The 15,893-nt window shown below is 44.6% G+C and overlaps 1 protein-coding gene across 1 annotated transcript; it reads right to left on the reverse strand.

The window, feature by feature from the left end:
- Positions 1 to 3,128: 3,128 nt before the first annotated feature.
- CKAP4 (cytoskeleton associated protein 4) lies at positions 3,129 to 11,659 on the reverse strand. The gene is made up of 2 exons (XM_030960523.1): positions 11,014 to 11,659; positions 3,129 to 6,174 (listed from the first exon to the last, which is right to left on the reverse strand). The coding sequence occupies exons 1-2, from the start codon at positions 11,353 to 11,355 to the stop codon at positions 4,843 to 4,845; spliced, it is 1,674 nt and encodes a 557-aa protein (XP_030816383.1). The 5' UTR covers positions 11,356 to 11,659; the 3' UTR covers positions 3,129 to 4,842.
- Positions 11,660 to 15,893: the final 4,234 nt, after the last annotated feature.

Below are 15,893 nucleotides of genomic sequence, written 5' to 3' on the forward strand. Positions count from 1 at the left end.
TACATCTAGAGAGTGCCAAAGCAAAGTCTTTCTGAGTGGAACAAAGCCATCCTTATTTGAACTATCTTCTTCCTCTAGAATAGCAGATGAACACCAGGGTGAGACACGGGGGTTAATTGTGTAATTAGTGTTTCCTCAAAACTTTTTTTTTCCCAAACAGGATATGCAGTAAAATAAGAAATTGCTTCTTTGGCTTTTTTCCTCTCACAGTGAAATAGGAATCACTTGAGAAAAGACTTGTCCCCATGATGCTAAGCACAGCATCTAGTAGCATCATCTTGGAAAATATTTTGAGATGTACTACTTGCAAACCTGTGGCAGCCAAGGGAACACCTGCTCCATAAGCAAAAAAAAGCAGAGTTCAGGGCTCTCTTTGTCTGAGATCTAGCAAGCTACAATTATGATGCTGCATTAACTCTGAATACCTCCAGGGTTTAGTATTTGCATTATAAATGCAGGAATTATCGAGCTCTGCTCACATAAAGAGATTTCCAAGTTCTTTCATTTTCTGAGGGCATGAACAAGCACAGACTCTGGAGAAATTACATTATATTGGGAGCTTGCAATGGATTGTATACGAGAGACTCTGGAGAGGTTTTCCTATGTGAGCAAGGACAAAATACACTTTTTGTTTTGGTGTCCAAGGAAGAACTGTCCTTTGAGCATCCCTAGACTAAGTGGGTTCTTGGCAAAGGAATAATTTTTTTTTGCTGTTTGACCTCATGCCAAGATTTACAAATAGGTGTTCAGAAAGTCCTGAGTGTAAATATTCTGAAGCAGCATGTCTGACATTGGTGAATATGGGCTCTTGGCTGGTGGAGGATGACAATGACTAAAATGCATACCCAGAAAGGCCAAGGTAGCAGTAATGTACGAGTACTCAGAGGACCAACAGTGTAGCATCTCACATTGCTAAGTATCACAGAGAGCTGATATTAAACCCAAAAGAGCCACAGCTTCCCTCTCCCTAAACATCTATAACCCAAGCAGGTGATGGCACGACAAATGCGCCAGGGACCAGTTATTAGCAAAATGGCAAAACTGGACAGAGTAAGTGGCAGTTGCTTTTAGAATTAGCCCTGCGGTGGATGAAGGATTTTTCGGGGTGGTGGTAGCGCAGGAGAGCATTAAACAGGGCACACGGGCCAGTGTCGCGGCGGGACCTGGGGAGAGGAGGCGGGGGACACCTGAAGCCTGTCCTTTGCCAGCTGGATGCGCCAGGCCGGACATGTTCCCGACTCCGGCCCTCGGAGGGAATTCCAGCGGCACGGAGGGACGGGCTGGCGCAGAGCCCGGCCCGCGCCTCTGCCGCGCCGCCGCCACCAGGGGGCGCCCGGCGCTACGGCCCAGCTCCGCGCCCTCAGCCTCGGGGAGCGGAGCGGGCTCCTTCTTCCCTTCGTTCTTCCTTCCCCTTCCATCCTTCCTTCCCCTCCGCTTGTCGAGGTCAAAACAGCCCCGTCTGTTCCAGCTCTTCTCCTGCAACATCTCGCCTCCTATCATAGCCATTGTAGTCTTGGGGAGTCGCTCCAGCCCAGCCACTCCTGTCCTGCAGCGCTCCAAACTGAACACAGAGCACCCCTGGCACTGCCCAGCCAAGCAGAAGGCCCACACTGGATGTTTTTGGCTGCTGGGATGTTTGTACATCTCAGACAGACTTTTTTTACCCGAAGTTATTTCACCTCTCTGCAGCTTTGTTTACTGCAGCAGCTAAGCTATGTCAAAAAAGGTAGTAAAACCACTAAATCACTAATCCATGCTTTAATGAAACTTCCAATGCACGCATTTAGACCACCAGATGTCCTTCTCAGTAATTTAGCTCATGGCAGTGGTTGAATTCCCACTGGAAGAAGTCCCTGCAGATTTATCTCCACCACATTTGCCAGCGTAGCTATTTGGGCAAGCCCTTTCAAGAGTGATCAAGTCCACAATGCCTCAGTGTAATGGTTTCTCCATTTATGAGAGCCAAAAATGAAGGCAAGTGTTAATGAACAGGCCCAACCAATACCCCATCAGTCAGGTAAGACAAATTATGCTGAAATTTGTTACTATAACAGCATGTTACTGATGAACTCCCAGTAGTAAAAGGAACACTGCCAACACAGTCTGTCTTGCTTAAGACCTTCTTTACTGCTTTATTACAAAGTTGAAGAATGACAGTAAAGAGCAGAATTAGGTCTGTATGCGGTCTAGGAGCATTTATAAGGAAATTAGGAAATGTTTGTATTGGATGAAAATGTCAAACCAGACACAAAAGTTGAGCCACCAATCTGCCAAGGGATCCTTGTCTCTGTGCCTGCCTTCATTTTATTATTTTCAGAGAATTATTATTCTCATTTAATGAGATAAATAATTTCAATAGCTTGCCATAAAAAATCAGTACTAGAAGTGTAAATAGTAATTGTTTGTTTAATCTTTGAGATCAAATACAGCCCAGCTGCACTGCTGGCTTTAGCAGCCTAAGTTCCAACATCATGCAGCTACTATAAAGTCACTGCATGCTGTCAGCCAGCTTGGTGCCAACTTGGGGTTATCTCAAATATCTTCAAATAGAAGGGCTTGGGTGCTCACCTGCTTTGTCAAGCACACATAGTTTAATTAAAGACTTATTACCTATTTCTGTGACTTTGGCCTCAAGAATTGCCAGGATAGCATGATGCCTAGACTCCTGAAATTACCCTTTCCCAAACTTTTGAAAGGCAGATATCCATCATGAGAACGGTATCAGTTGGTGGGCCTTACAATCCAGCATTCCGAGGTAAGCAAAAGGAGCAGCCACTGTGGAAATATCACACAGGTTCTTTCTGAACATTATTTCTGTCCTACAAGCTTTGGGCATTGAGGAAGTCTTAGAGAGGCCTTAGTGGCAGTGTCTGGCACAGAACTCATTCAAGGCACAGATCAGGTATTTCACAATTTATGATCACCTTCTTGGGCTCCTGAGTCTGCTTGTCAGCAGCAACACCTTGATGTGCCTCAAACCCTACTTCCAAGACCTGGCTTTTAACCACAGCAAGCAAAAGTGCCTCAAGATTTCCCTGTGGAAGCTGAAAACAAGTACAAGCCCCTCCTTCTACCCCACTGGAAGCACCCTGGGAAACACAATAAGCAAGCAGCAATCAAAAAAAAGGTGCGAAGAATATTCCAAATGTTTATTATGTATTAAAAATACTGAAAATAAGCCATACAGTTCATTTCACAGTAACCTAAACAACATTGTTCAAGAACTTGAGAAGTCAACAAAGAACAGTGCAGTTCCAACAGTGACAACAGTTACCTTAATGCCGCGGCTCCCTCTTTCTCTGACAGCAATTCTTTCCTGTTTACAGTGGGAACAACACTGGATATGGTTCAGTATCCTATTTACCTAGGAGTACTCCTTTTCACCTGTGCTGTTCCCACTTCTGGGAGATGCTATTTCAAGGAATTTTTCATCTAACACAGTCGAGGATCTGTCTGGTCCAAGCTGAGTTGAGCATGATGCCCACGGCCTATTTCCAAGGTAACTACATGGCAGACTTCTTTACCAATTATTTGACTAAAGTTCAAAAGTAAACTTGAAAAGGAGGGATATTAGAAATCCTTTCCAAAAAGAGAGAAAACCAAAGAAGCTCCACAAGAAAATGGTTTTTAAAAGATCATCTATAGAATTATGACACTTTTTCCTCACTCTCCTAGACCAGGTCTCTTAGAAGGATCCTTTGCTACCAATGCCTCAGCCAGACACCTGGTGACAAAAATAGTAACAAGAATTAGGCACCAAGTCCTGAATACATAACAAGCATTCAGGTCACTGTCAGCTGTGTGAAAACCTAGAAATGTATATTCCATAGAAGCAATTCTGCTGATTTCATGGTGAATTTCCCTCTTGTGTATTTTGGAGTGTATTATTGCTGTTGTTAGCATGCTTGTTATATATGAAACACAACAGATGCAATTTTGGTTCTCCTCTTCCCTCAAATTTGTGATAATTTTAATAGAAAAATCCCTTATCAAAGACCAAATTAGATCTTTCCAAGACACCCTAATCATGTAAACAGTCTAAAAATATGACAAAAATATTACTGTACCCTCTTGAAATTAATCCCATCCTTCAGATGTCCCTTCTAAGCACTGATCTTCTGCACCAGCAGCTGAAGATGAAGATTAAGCCTGTGATCACAAAGAATGAATCTCCTAGGCCTTAGCCCCAGGCAGTGCCACTTATCTCAGACCTTGTTAGTTCCTTGGTGCAGACTAAGGTCTCACAGAAATACACTACAGCTCAGCTGACCCTTGGTGAACTGACCACATGTCTGAGTCCCAAACTGCAGAAACAGAGGAGATGCTGCACACCTGCTCCACTCTTAAGTCCACCACAGTGAACAGTTTAAGATAGCGTGTAGTTTTGTTTCTTGAACCAAAACATACCACTAAAATCCTCCGTGAGTGCAGCAGTATGTTTTGGGTACCAGAACAGCTGTAGCCCTTCTGTGTGGGATATCTAGTGTCAGTGTGAAATACTTTCATGCCATTAAATATGTGCCCATGCTAACGAGGCTGTAGTTACACCACTACACTTAACAGTGGTACAACTTCATAGAGAAGATGAGCCCTTAAGAAACTCAACCCCCAACTAAACTTGTGTTTTCTTAAAACAAAATTTAGGGGAAAGAAAAAAACAAACAACAAAAACTCCAAAAACACTACATGGAAAAGAAATAAAGGAAATAAGCATAACTGTCTCTATTATTAAAGTGTTCTTATTCTCTTTGGAGGTATCAAATTTATTTTTAAAGGAGTAAAAAACAGGGCATACAAAAGCTATTCTCCTTAACCCATTATTTGCCCAAGGAGCACCACTGCCTAAATATTTTCATGTATTTTTTCTACTTTCACAAACAACCTTTCGAGATCATTCCTCAGGTCATCTACTGAGCTCTTCACAGACTCCAAGCTGTTCTCATTATTTTCAATTTTCACTGAATAGGCAACTAAACTATCCACTGCAGTTCTTAGCATTTTCAAATCGGAATCGACCTGACTAACAGAAGATCTCAGTTCATCTACAGAGCCTTCCATAGAAGAAAACTTTTCAAGGTAACCTTGAGAATGTGTTTGACCTGCCTGAAGATTTCCTTGATCCAACAAAGTACTAATTTGCTTCTGGACATCCTGGAGAGCACCAGAGGATGGCAAGTCACTGATGCTTCTCTTTAAGTTTTCCATATCGTCATACAGTGAAGTCTGTGCCTCACCAAGATTTTTCAGAACATCTGTGACTGAAGTTACATCTGTATTTGAGAGTCCCTGAAGAGTGGTAATGCTTTGTTCTAGGGCACTGAGCTTATTCTTATACTCTGCCTCCTTAGAAAGGAAAGATTCCAACTTTTCACTGTTTTGAGCAGCAACAGATGTTAGAGACTCTAGGCTGTCTTCTATGTGCCTCAGTCGAGACTCCAGTCCTTCACTGCTCTTCCCAAAAGTTTCTAATGCTTTTCTGAAGAGTTCATTATCTTCCCATTTGTTGAGGTTGGCTTTAACTTGTAGTAAATCTTCATCAAGTCTTTTAATGTCACTAGGGAGCTGCCTAATAGAATCCTCAGCTCTCAGAACTTTCTCTTGTAAAGCTTTTAATGAAAGGTGTTCAGTGTCCGCAGCTTCTTTGAACTTCTCATGTTGTTGTTTGAGGTTGACTAACTCTTTCACTTCAGTGTACACATCAGACTCCATGGAGTCTATTGTACTCTTCAAGGTCTCTATGTCCTTTTCTTTCATTTTCATGGATGCTTGCATCTCATCAAAAGCATCTTTTAGCACCTTAATTTCATGTTTATACACATCTGCCTGTTCTAGTGAACCAACCTTTGCTTTCATATTGTTGATTTCATCTTGGCTCCGTTGCTGGACTTCAGTGAATACAGCAATGTTATCATTTATAGACTTGGTCAGCTCTGTTAGTCTCTCTTCCACTGTGTTTTCCAGAGATGTGAAGTCTCGTTCCCTTGCATCCTTCACCATGTGAATGCCATCAGACAAGTCTTTCAAAATTTCATTCTGCAGCTTCTGAAGCACTTCACTGATCCGGTTTATTTCACTCTCCCCTTGTTTAACAGCCTTCTCGCTCACCTCCTGCTTCTGCTGAACAATTTTCATCATGGATTCAAATTCTTCAAATGTGGTTTGAAGAGAACGTACCTAGGCCAGAAATGTACATGGTTAATACCAGTAATTTCACCCTTTTTGTCCAAAATCCTTATAGTCCTTGTTACTAGACGAAGTGATTGCATTGCCCCATACCTCAAGTCACCCCGTGGCATACAGATATGGGAGGCACAAAAAAACCAGCATCTTCAGCCTTACAGCTCTGTTGTACATACACCATTTGTTAAGGGTCCTTGGCCTCAATGACCTGCCACTCATGACCCAGGAAATATGTGGCAGTGAAAAAGGAACCCAGGTCTACAGAGTCTCCATGCAGACCCCTGAACCATCCCTCCCATATAGGATTCCTGGTTCTAAAGACCACAAGTCTTTAGAAAAAAAAAAGTGGGGGGGGAGGGAGGGAACCAAACCAAAAGAATAACTGGCAACAGCTTCTCAATACAGAAAAGTTGGAATTATATTTTATCAGGCATGAATACCAAATAACAATTCCTGATCATGAAAAAGAAGTTTTGCAGTAGATGAGGAAAAATTAGAGGGAGAGGGGAGCTGGGATGGGCCAAGGAATGGAAGTAGTAATGACATTTTGCTGCTCCTAGACACCGATGGAAACACAAGAGATTTTTTTGTTGACTATTTTTTAAGATTAGAAAAATAATTAGGAAGTCTTTAATATTCTAAATAGTTAGCAGCTTGTTTTTCCCACTCTTGCATACACCCACACAATTGCAGTGAGCAGGGCTAATGTATGTACACACAAAGAACAAAAGCAGAGCAGCTGCCAAGAGCCTGCCTTGCATCTAGCTCAGGTTAACAGAAAGTTCCTACCACTACATCAGGTACACTATTAAACTTCCCAATTACAAAAACTATCTTTACAGCTGGTTTTAGTAGCAGCCAGAGGGGAAAGGCCAAGGGGTGAGTGGCCGCCACATTTGTTTACTCTCACATTTAAAGGTAAGATCCAGGCCAGGGAAACATATGTTATTTAATTTTGAGGCCAAGTAGAGCATGAGTCTTAAGACTGTGGAGAAATCTTTTTGTGCATGTATGGGCTGTACTTTCTTAAACTTAGTAAAGCAATGTAAGAACTCCTACTGGCTGCAAGAGGAATCCATCACACAGAAAATACCTCAAGGCTTTGGTAGGATGGCAAGTGCTGAGTAATGCACGTTGCCCTGCCTTACACTACTCCCTGTGTCTGAGGGGTACATTAATCAGCAATGCCACATGGGCTGCTATGTTTACTGATTAGATACACAGCTGGAGGGGTGGTTTTATTCTATAAAAAAAAGAAGTATATTTTATATGGTTTTAGAAAGAAATACACAGAGCTGCCTTTTTCTTTTCAAGTGAAGCAGGCTCCAGCAGTTCCCTGACTCAGAACCTAGATGTTATTTTCTAAAGACCTAACAGATATCCTCATTAGAAATTAAGTTATTTCTATGTATTTTTGCAAATCCCTGGCCAAATCCTCCTTGGTTTTCATGAAAGTCTATACTGTGCAAGGATTGTAGAGTTTGGCCACGAGATTTGCCTGTGCTTTGACAGATCCTGCTGTTTGAACAATACCCACTAAGATGACTTCTTTTCTCCCTCTTCAGTAAAAGGGTTTCTAATGCCCCTACATTCCCTGTAGGAGAATATACCTGTATTCTCTAGTGCTCCCATAGGAAATTAGAACTGAGCTAAGGGGAAGGGGTGGAAAAAGTAATACTGCCATACATACTGCAGCTGAGCACCAGTCATTTGACTGACTTACCAACCTCCTTTTCATTCGTCTTAGCTGTCATTCATTCTGATTATTTCCATAGAGAGCAGAGAGCTTTTTCTGTATCACTATAAATGGAGGTCAGAAATCTAACAGGATAACATAGGAAAGTTCTCCTCCCCCTCCTATTACAGTGACACATTTCAACCAAATCACCAAATTCATATTTGCAAGTAACTGTCTTTTTGTCTAAGAAATCAGAAATAGCCAGAACTCTCCAGAGGGCTGGGTCTCTGCCACTCTATGACTGACAGAGATGGAACCCACATCACACAGTGAAGTACTTTATACCTGCTCCTCCACTGCATTCAGGCAATGTTCATGATGTAAGTTGAAGCTATTCGCCATCTGGGCCAGCCACTTGAAGAACAGAGAGCTCTGGTATAATAATATGGACTGGGGTCTTCAAAATATACCAGCGTCTAATCAGATTTGTCCTAACCGAGAGCCACCAGGGCTCAAAACAATACCCTGGCACAAGAGGGGCAGAAACTCACAGCTTCAAAGCAGTTGGTCTGTGTGTGAACCTTCATGTGAGTTTGGTTTTTTGGCATACATGTCTGTTAAGATTTGAAGCCATAACCTTTGAAAGATTTAACATCACAAATAGTACATAAAAATGTATCTTCAGCCAATGACTACTGTTTTCTCTAACTGGTCATACTAGCCTGTGTTTAAACACCAAATGACCTTGGCCTCTCTGAGAATGGTGCTATGTTAAAGACTAAACTTCCACATCATTTCCTTTCTCCTCAATGCAGATGACTTTATATAATGCTTACTCCTGTGTATTAATGCTTGTCTAGAATAACTCTCTAAGCTACAGAAAAGTTTATCTAGCAAGATATTAGAAAGTTTGAAGCTTAATAATGGAGCTCTGTGCATTGTGTTTTAAGGCTTACAAGTAGGTATTGTATTCGAAATAAGCAGGCATTGTTTTAACCAAAGGTATGTGTGCTTATAGTGATTGGATAGAACTACTGTCAATATGCTTTTGCTTTGTGTGATTGGTCAAAAAACTTATAAAGTAAGTTGTAACATTAAGTTCTTGCTCTGCTGCCTGGGATGTGAGCTGATAGCATCTTCCCATTGTCATAACCATGTAATGAGACTGATGCTGAAAAATAAAACAGCTCAAGGCACGTTCCACAGCAGTCCCGTCCCATTTGTGATTTGTACATATACCCCCAGCCAGCGATAAATCCTCGATGCAGATGAGTTTATATAATGCTTACTCCTGACAGAAGCTCTCTGCAGTCAGATGAAGGGCAAAGCTACACAGCTTTGGCACTCTGCAAGTACAACACAGGATCCTACACCTTTGTGAAACAGTGAAATACAGCAAATTCCCGTGTCACCAAACCACAGCAACCAAAACTTCCATGGGTTACATCAAAACCCTGTGATCTTTTTCCCCCACCTTTAACAGCCATCTGCTATACAAAGGCAAGTAAGTTTCAGTTGTCTTTGAAACCAGCTATTTATAAACTTCTGTTATATGCTCATCTCCTAGAATATGTGACACATAGTTATGCTTTTCTGCAATGACATAGAGATGGGAGACAGCAAATTTTCCATATTCCTTCGATTAGAAGGGCTTATACACTGCATGCACATCTATGTTCTACACTCATGTATTATAGTTTTACATCTTGCCATTTCAATTTCTTCCTTCTTAAAAAATGGCTTAAAAACCAGTAAAAAGCAACAACTTTTGCTAGTTCAAATCATTGTCCTGTCATCAGTGAGTCAAGCCCCCCAGATTTAAAACTAGCTCCAGACACAGCCCTATAGCCCTGAAGTTTACAACTCTTCTCTCCTGCTGACATGAATTTTCCTTTTCCTTCTTGTTGTATAGGACAGGAAACTCCAAGACTGATGATATAATCTCCACATGTGAAGGCCACTGTGTTTCTGGAAGCACTGAACAGCCAGAAGATCTCTGCCAGTGCCAGTCCCCCCTTCGCCAGCCCAGGCCCAAGCTTGCAGGGAATATAGAGAATCTGAATGGTCTGCCATGCAGAAAGCAGTCAAGCTGAGACAAGAATTTCCTTTTCCTTGATCTGACTCAGTCATAACTTTACATACTGTCTTCCAACCACTTAACCTACTCCTGGGAAACGAGTTTAATTGTATGTTGATGATATGCAATCACAGATGCCATTTTTAAAGGGTATAGGCACCCTAGGATGTATCCAAGTGGTCAGTGCTATTTGTGAAGCTATAGCTGGGAGGCTAATAAGGGCCTGAGTGAAAAAAATGAGGGAAATGAGCATTTATTTCACTTCACTTGAGCCACATTCTGTACCAGCAACTTCACAGCTTTTCCATGGTCCTGGACTGCCTTGGACACTGCGAGTCTCACTCCTTTGACCAGAGACTGCGGCAGGAACGTGGGAGGCAGGGTACTGCAGCAGTGTTTCTGGCACAGCCTCTGTTGTTCGGTGAAGCTCACATGGGTTTCGTTTTCTAGAGTGTGGGGACGCTGAGACAGGATCCTGCCCGTTCCGACAGCGCTGCCACCCAGTGTCCCTCAGCGTGCACATCTGCCTACTCGACAGGCAGCGACGAGCAGTTCGTTCGCTAGGTTAAGTGATTTGCGGGCCTCGAAGATACAGAATTACGGGCAGCAGGCTCCTTCGGAACGGCGGGTCCGCACCGCTGTCAACACCTAATGCAGCGTGCGGGCTGCATTCCATAAAATGGCTTCAGGCACAGGCCCTGAAAAGGCGAGCTGGGGACTGGGGCCACCGCCGCGGGGTCCCGTCCCGCCCAGCTCTACGCTGCCTGGCAGAGATTTCTCGCTGCTCCGGGGCCACGTTTGCAGGCACGGGGAATACCGCGGCCCTGACTCCATCTGCCCCTCTAATGCCATGAAAGCATCTTTGAGAGAGCAAGGAAGAGGAGGGGAAGGCAACGGGACACGTTCGCTTTCCCGCAAGACAGGCCACCCGACAGCTACCCAGCTCCTTATTTAAGGGGCGAATCCCCGCGCCCGTCCCCCTGCACGGGCGGCTGCTGCTCCCCGCCCCGCCGAGCAGCACCGAGCGCCCGGCGGCGTCCAGCCCGCCCGCCCTCGGCGGCGCCCGGCGCCCCGCTACCTTCTGCACCACGGTGTCCAGGGTGGCGGTCAGCTCCTGCCGCTGCCGGCCGGAGGCCTCAACCTCCCGGGCGCTCCGCCCGACCTCCTCCTGCAGTTGCAGCACGTACCAGCCGGCGGGCAGCGCGGCGCCCAGCACCACCGCGGCGCCCAGCAGCATCGCCCAGCCGCGGCGGGGGCCGGCACCAGAGCGGCCCCCCCCGCCGGCCCTGCCGCCCCGGCCGTGCCCCGCCGCCGCCGGCTTCTTCGCTGGCGGCTCCTCGCCACCGCCGAGCTGCGCGCTCTTCTCGTTGGCGGCGGGCGGGCTGCCCCCCTTAGAGCCCCGGTGCTTGGCGGCCGACATAGCGGAACGCCGTCGCCGTCGTACGCAGAGCAGGAGGAGCGGGAGTGGGCGAGGGAGAGAAGGAGGGAGGATGGAGCGAACGCGGAGGCGCCGGCCCGGGCCGCGCCAGGCTCTCCGCCCCGCCCCGGGGAGCCGCCACGCACACGGGGATGGGCTCCGTCCCTGCCGGGAGGCAGACGTGGCGTACAGGGCCCAGCCTCATCCCCAGGGGAGCGATGGGACCGGGAAGCGACGGGCGGGGCGGAGAGGAAGCCCCCGCCCAGCGTCGCGATGACAGACCCTCTCCCGACCGGCTGTGGAGCGGAGGGAGCGCTCGGAGAGCTTTCCGCCCCCGTAGGCCCCCGCGCCGGGCGTCCCCCAACACAGACCGGTCCTTCTGCCAGTTTTTGGCCCCCCTCGTAGTTTTGGTGGTAGAACGCAGCGAAATTCTGCCTCATGCAACTTCTGTTTTGATTGCTTGTGATTTTGGCTGGAATACCCGCAGCAAGCTCCGGAATGACTGAGACAAAGGTGTGGAGAGAAAGTTATTTTCTCCATCTGCAACTCCTTTCCCCAGCCCGTTTCTAGTGCCTGTAGAGCTTTGACTTGACATCGGGCTGGTCCCGGGGAACCCAACAGCTGCTGCCCTGGCTGGCAGGAGTGCTCCAGGCCCCAGACAAGCCCCTCTCAGGTCATGGACAGTTTTGTCCGAGATGGACAGACCGAGAGCTCAGCACCGAGTCTGCCCGCAGAACTTTTCCGCTCCGAGCATACTTCTTTGCCTCCCCACCACAACACAAGCCTGCTGCCTTCAACTTCCCCACGGAGCGAGTCCCAGCACAGGACGGGAAAGGAAATGCTGAGCAGGCCTTGCCTGTGCCACAGGCTCCAGCTGGAGCTTGAGGCACTGAATGTATCTGTTTCTCTATTTGATTACAGCAAGAAATTAAATTTTGTCTTGGAACTAGTTTTCTTTCCTTGGTCTTTCCTTTGATTACAGTATATTCTTCCTTTACATATATATATATATATACACATAAAAAATAAATTTTATGTTGAGTGTTAGTTAGAAACAGTGGATCATAAAGTCATCTGGATCACAGCCCCTGATGTCAATCTGTCAAATACAGTTCCACCTCTGCTAAGGCTTAGGATGAACTGAACTGTTTAGTCTATAGATGATGTTCTAGTAACTACTAGAATGGGTGATAAGAGGAGAATTTATAGTGAATTGTCTCCGACATTTTGTTACCACAATTCTGTCAAATGCACAGACCTGACAGGATGTTGGTGTGACTGCAAGTTATGAGCACCACAACAGAAGTTACTGCCCTGACCCTAGCAAGTAACAGAGAGCTTCCACGGGGTCAGGAGGTTGTCTTAAATATATATCAGAGGTGGCAGGTGAGGAACCCTCTGAATAATCTGTCTTCCTCAATACAATAAGAGTAGAAATCTTCAGCAGCAAACAAAGCACCCTGGGAAAGCTACAACAGCAATTTCCACTGTGAACATCTAGCCACAGCCTGAGTTCTCTCACACTTTATGAGAAGGGGATATCAGATTTCTATTTAGTAAAGGCCTAGAAAAGCTAGGATTTGTAGCAGTACCCCAAGACCCAGGATTTTAGCTCTGAAGCCATTTAGTTCAGCGTTTACTATAAGAACTGAGCCATATGGACTTTGCCAAAGAGAATAATCAAGAGGATCATCAATGTTAAGTATCAAGGGATGTAAATCTGTTTCAGGGAGTAAGGTAGCATAGATAACTGTCGCTATTTCTGCTTCTCTTGCTTGGTAGTGACAAGGAAAATGTTAGCAATGTACTACCTAAAGATTTTTCTCACCATGGAACCAATTCAAACTATTTCTGACCAAGAGTACCATTCTACAAATAGCTTTTTGTTGTATTTGACACTGTGGGTCAAACTCTTATTTCCTTTGTACAGCAAGACCAATTACTAGTGCTGAGGGGAGTATGCATTAGGAATTTGCTGAGTTGGTAAAGTTGCTAGATACTGCAGACTGGTGTGTTTGGGGAAGCTACTGATGTACCATTTTCTCTCAGAAATGTCAATATTCTGCTTTGCCTTTGAAGACAAATACTTCAGTGGGGAGAAGTAGCTACGCTATTTGCCTCTCACAAGACTTATTTCTCCTTGGAATATAGGAAAACTCCACAGAAGAACAAGCTGAGAAAACATCCTTACACCTGCCTTGTATTCTTTCTGTCTTGATGTTGAGCCTATTATCAAATCTGGGCCTGATGATCTCAGTCAACCCAAAGTCTTAACATCCATCTGTTAGCACTAAAGCAAATCTGCCTGGCTCAGTTATTAGAATTAGGGAAAAATGTCTTGTGACTTTAAGTTATGTTCTTAACTTAGTTGTCATAAGCCCTGGCATAAACTATAGCAAGCCTTGCCCTTTCCCTCTCCTCCCACACTAACTATGAGTTAGCCACATACTGGGACATTTCTGACCCATAGGGCCAAATGCAGCTGCACATCTTATCCACTCAGTAGCTGCCTTGCTGTTTGCTGGATAAAGCAGAGCATTAATTATAGGCTTTACTGTCTTTGACAGTTTTACTGGTAACAGTAAGGAAGGTTATGAGCCAACTTGCTGCAAAGAGTGAGCACAAACTAGTCCTTAATTTCAATTAACAGTGTTTCTGTAGTGAAAGGCCAAGAGTTAAAGTCAACTTGAGACACTAGTCAAAATTCCAAATGTGTACCTTTGTATGGTTTAACTCCATCCAGGAAATAAGCACCACAGTTACTCTCTCTCACCCCACATCCCCAGTGGGATGAGAGGGAGAATCAGAAGGGTAAAAGTGAGAAAACTTGTGGGTTGAGATAAAGTAAATTTAATAACTGAAAAAAATTAAAATAATATTAAATTGTTATCAAAATTAAAATAACAAAGGGGTAAACAAAAGCCAAGAAAGACAATTGAAGCAAATGAAAACAAGTTCTCACGAACAACTGACTGATGGCCAGCCAGTCCTCAAGCTGTGCCCCTGCACCAGCCTTCTCTTATTGCTGACCATGATGCCTTATGGAATGTAATATCCCTTGGATCAGTGGGGTCAGATGTCCTAGCTGTGTTCTCTCCCAACTTCTTGTGCACCTTCCTCCTGGCCGCTGAGGTGGGGTGAGACGCAGAAAAGGCTTTGACTCAGCGTAAGCACTGCTCACCAGTAACTAAAGCATCCATGTGTTATCAACACAGTTTTCAAAACAAATCCAAAACACAGCCCCTTGCCAGCTACTAGGAAGAAAATTAACTCTATCCCAGCCAAATCCGGGACATACATGCATATGCTATATAAGACACAAGGACATTGATCTTGTTAATTGAGCAGAAGAAATTTAAAGGCAGTAAAATTATTTTTCTGGCTGACATTGAGGACACCAGAAAGTGAGAAAAGAGTATCATTTCTCTGTGGAGAAAATCTCTCCAGTAGGTAATCTACTTCAAGATCCATATAGTGGCCTATAGCTTCAGTGCCTCTGGATCAGGAAAGAATTGAAACCAAAAAGAAGGGGAAGTGCTGAGTACTGCAGTGTCTAACTTATTCTTGGCTTCTGGACCAGAATCTCAAAGCATGTCCTTGGTGCCTCAGCTATATATGACAGATGTACATCTCTGATATGGCAGATTAGATAGATAGATAGATGATAGATAGACAGATAGATAAGATAAACAGATAGGTAGAGCAAAATATGCACTTAAGAATGGGCTCCAAAACAGCTGGTGGGCTTGTGAGAGAATGACACTGCTATAGCTGAAAAAAAAATTGTTTTAAAGCCATTCCTTTCTGGAATCCCATCTCTTACTCCATGATTTAGGTGGACATTCTTTTAGGCTGAGATACTTTTCCCCCTGACGTTATCTTTCATATCAGTATTTAGAAGCTACTTCACTTGGTGAGGCTGACCCCTTTCCCTCCCTGTGCAAGCTAGGCCACTGAGCAGCACAGGTTTCCACAAATCCAGTCCACAGAGACACAAAACAGACCCTGAATCACTGGAATCACTGCCCCTGGTGTTTTTGCAAGTACTCTTTGTGCAGTTTTAGCTGGTTAATAAATAAAAGGTGTCAGCGGCCATAACAGCAAAAACTCGTGTTTTCCCCATATTTCAGGGGGTCTCTAAGCAAAAATTGATGTAAAAAATAATAGTAAATTACATCCTTGGAAGTCATAACAGTTCTGTACAAAGTAGCCCATCTGTATATTATCACAGTCTTCTACAAAGCCCTTTTGAACCTCTTTCAGACTGTCATTGCCATGTAACACGCCCAAAGTGGGGCAAAGTAGTGCAAATGCAGTTGTCTAAAACATTGTCTTCTTTATAGAAGCTACCTGATTAGGCTGTTGGACTTAATCCCATTTAATGTCTCTGAAGGCCAGGCTGACAGGTGCTCTGCATCGCTGCAAGCAAGCGCTCCCTCTCCAGCCAGGCACTTGGCACTTGTGTAGCCAAACATTGTTCCCTGCTTCAAGCCCTTGATATTATAGCAGAGGTTACTAGGACCTACAGTGGGCTTTGGTCT

The sequence above is a fragment of the Camarhynchus parvulus genome, chromosome 1A (assembly GCF_901933205.1).
Source record: "Camarhynchus parvulus chromosome 1A, STF_HiC, whole genome shotgun sequence".
In the NCBI taxonomy this organism is placed as follows: Eukaryota; Metazoa; Chordata; class Aves; order Passeriformes; family Thraupidae; genus Camarhynchus; species Camarhynchus parvulus.

Bases quoted from the DNA above. Each gene is read 5' to 3' on its own strand.
- CKAP4 (XM_030960523.1), bottom strand. From the start codon at position 11,355: ATGTCGGCCGCCAAGCACCGGGGCTCTAAGGGGGGCAGCCCGCCCGCC. The intron at 6,175-11,013 runs GTAGCGGGGCGC...TTTCTGGCCTAG, and splicing joins TGGACACCGTGGTGCAGAAG to GTACGTTCTCTTCAAACCAC.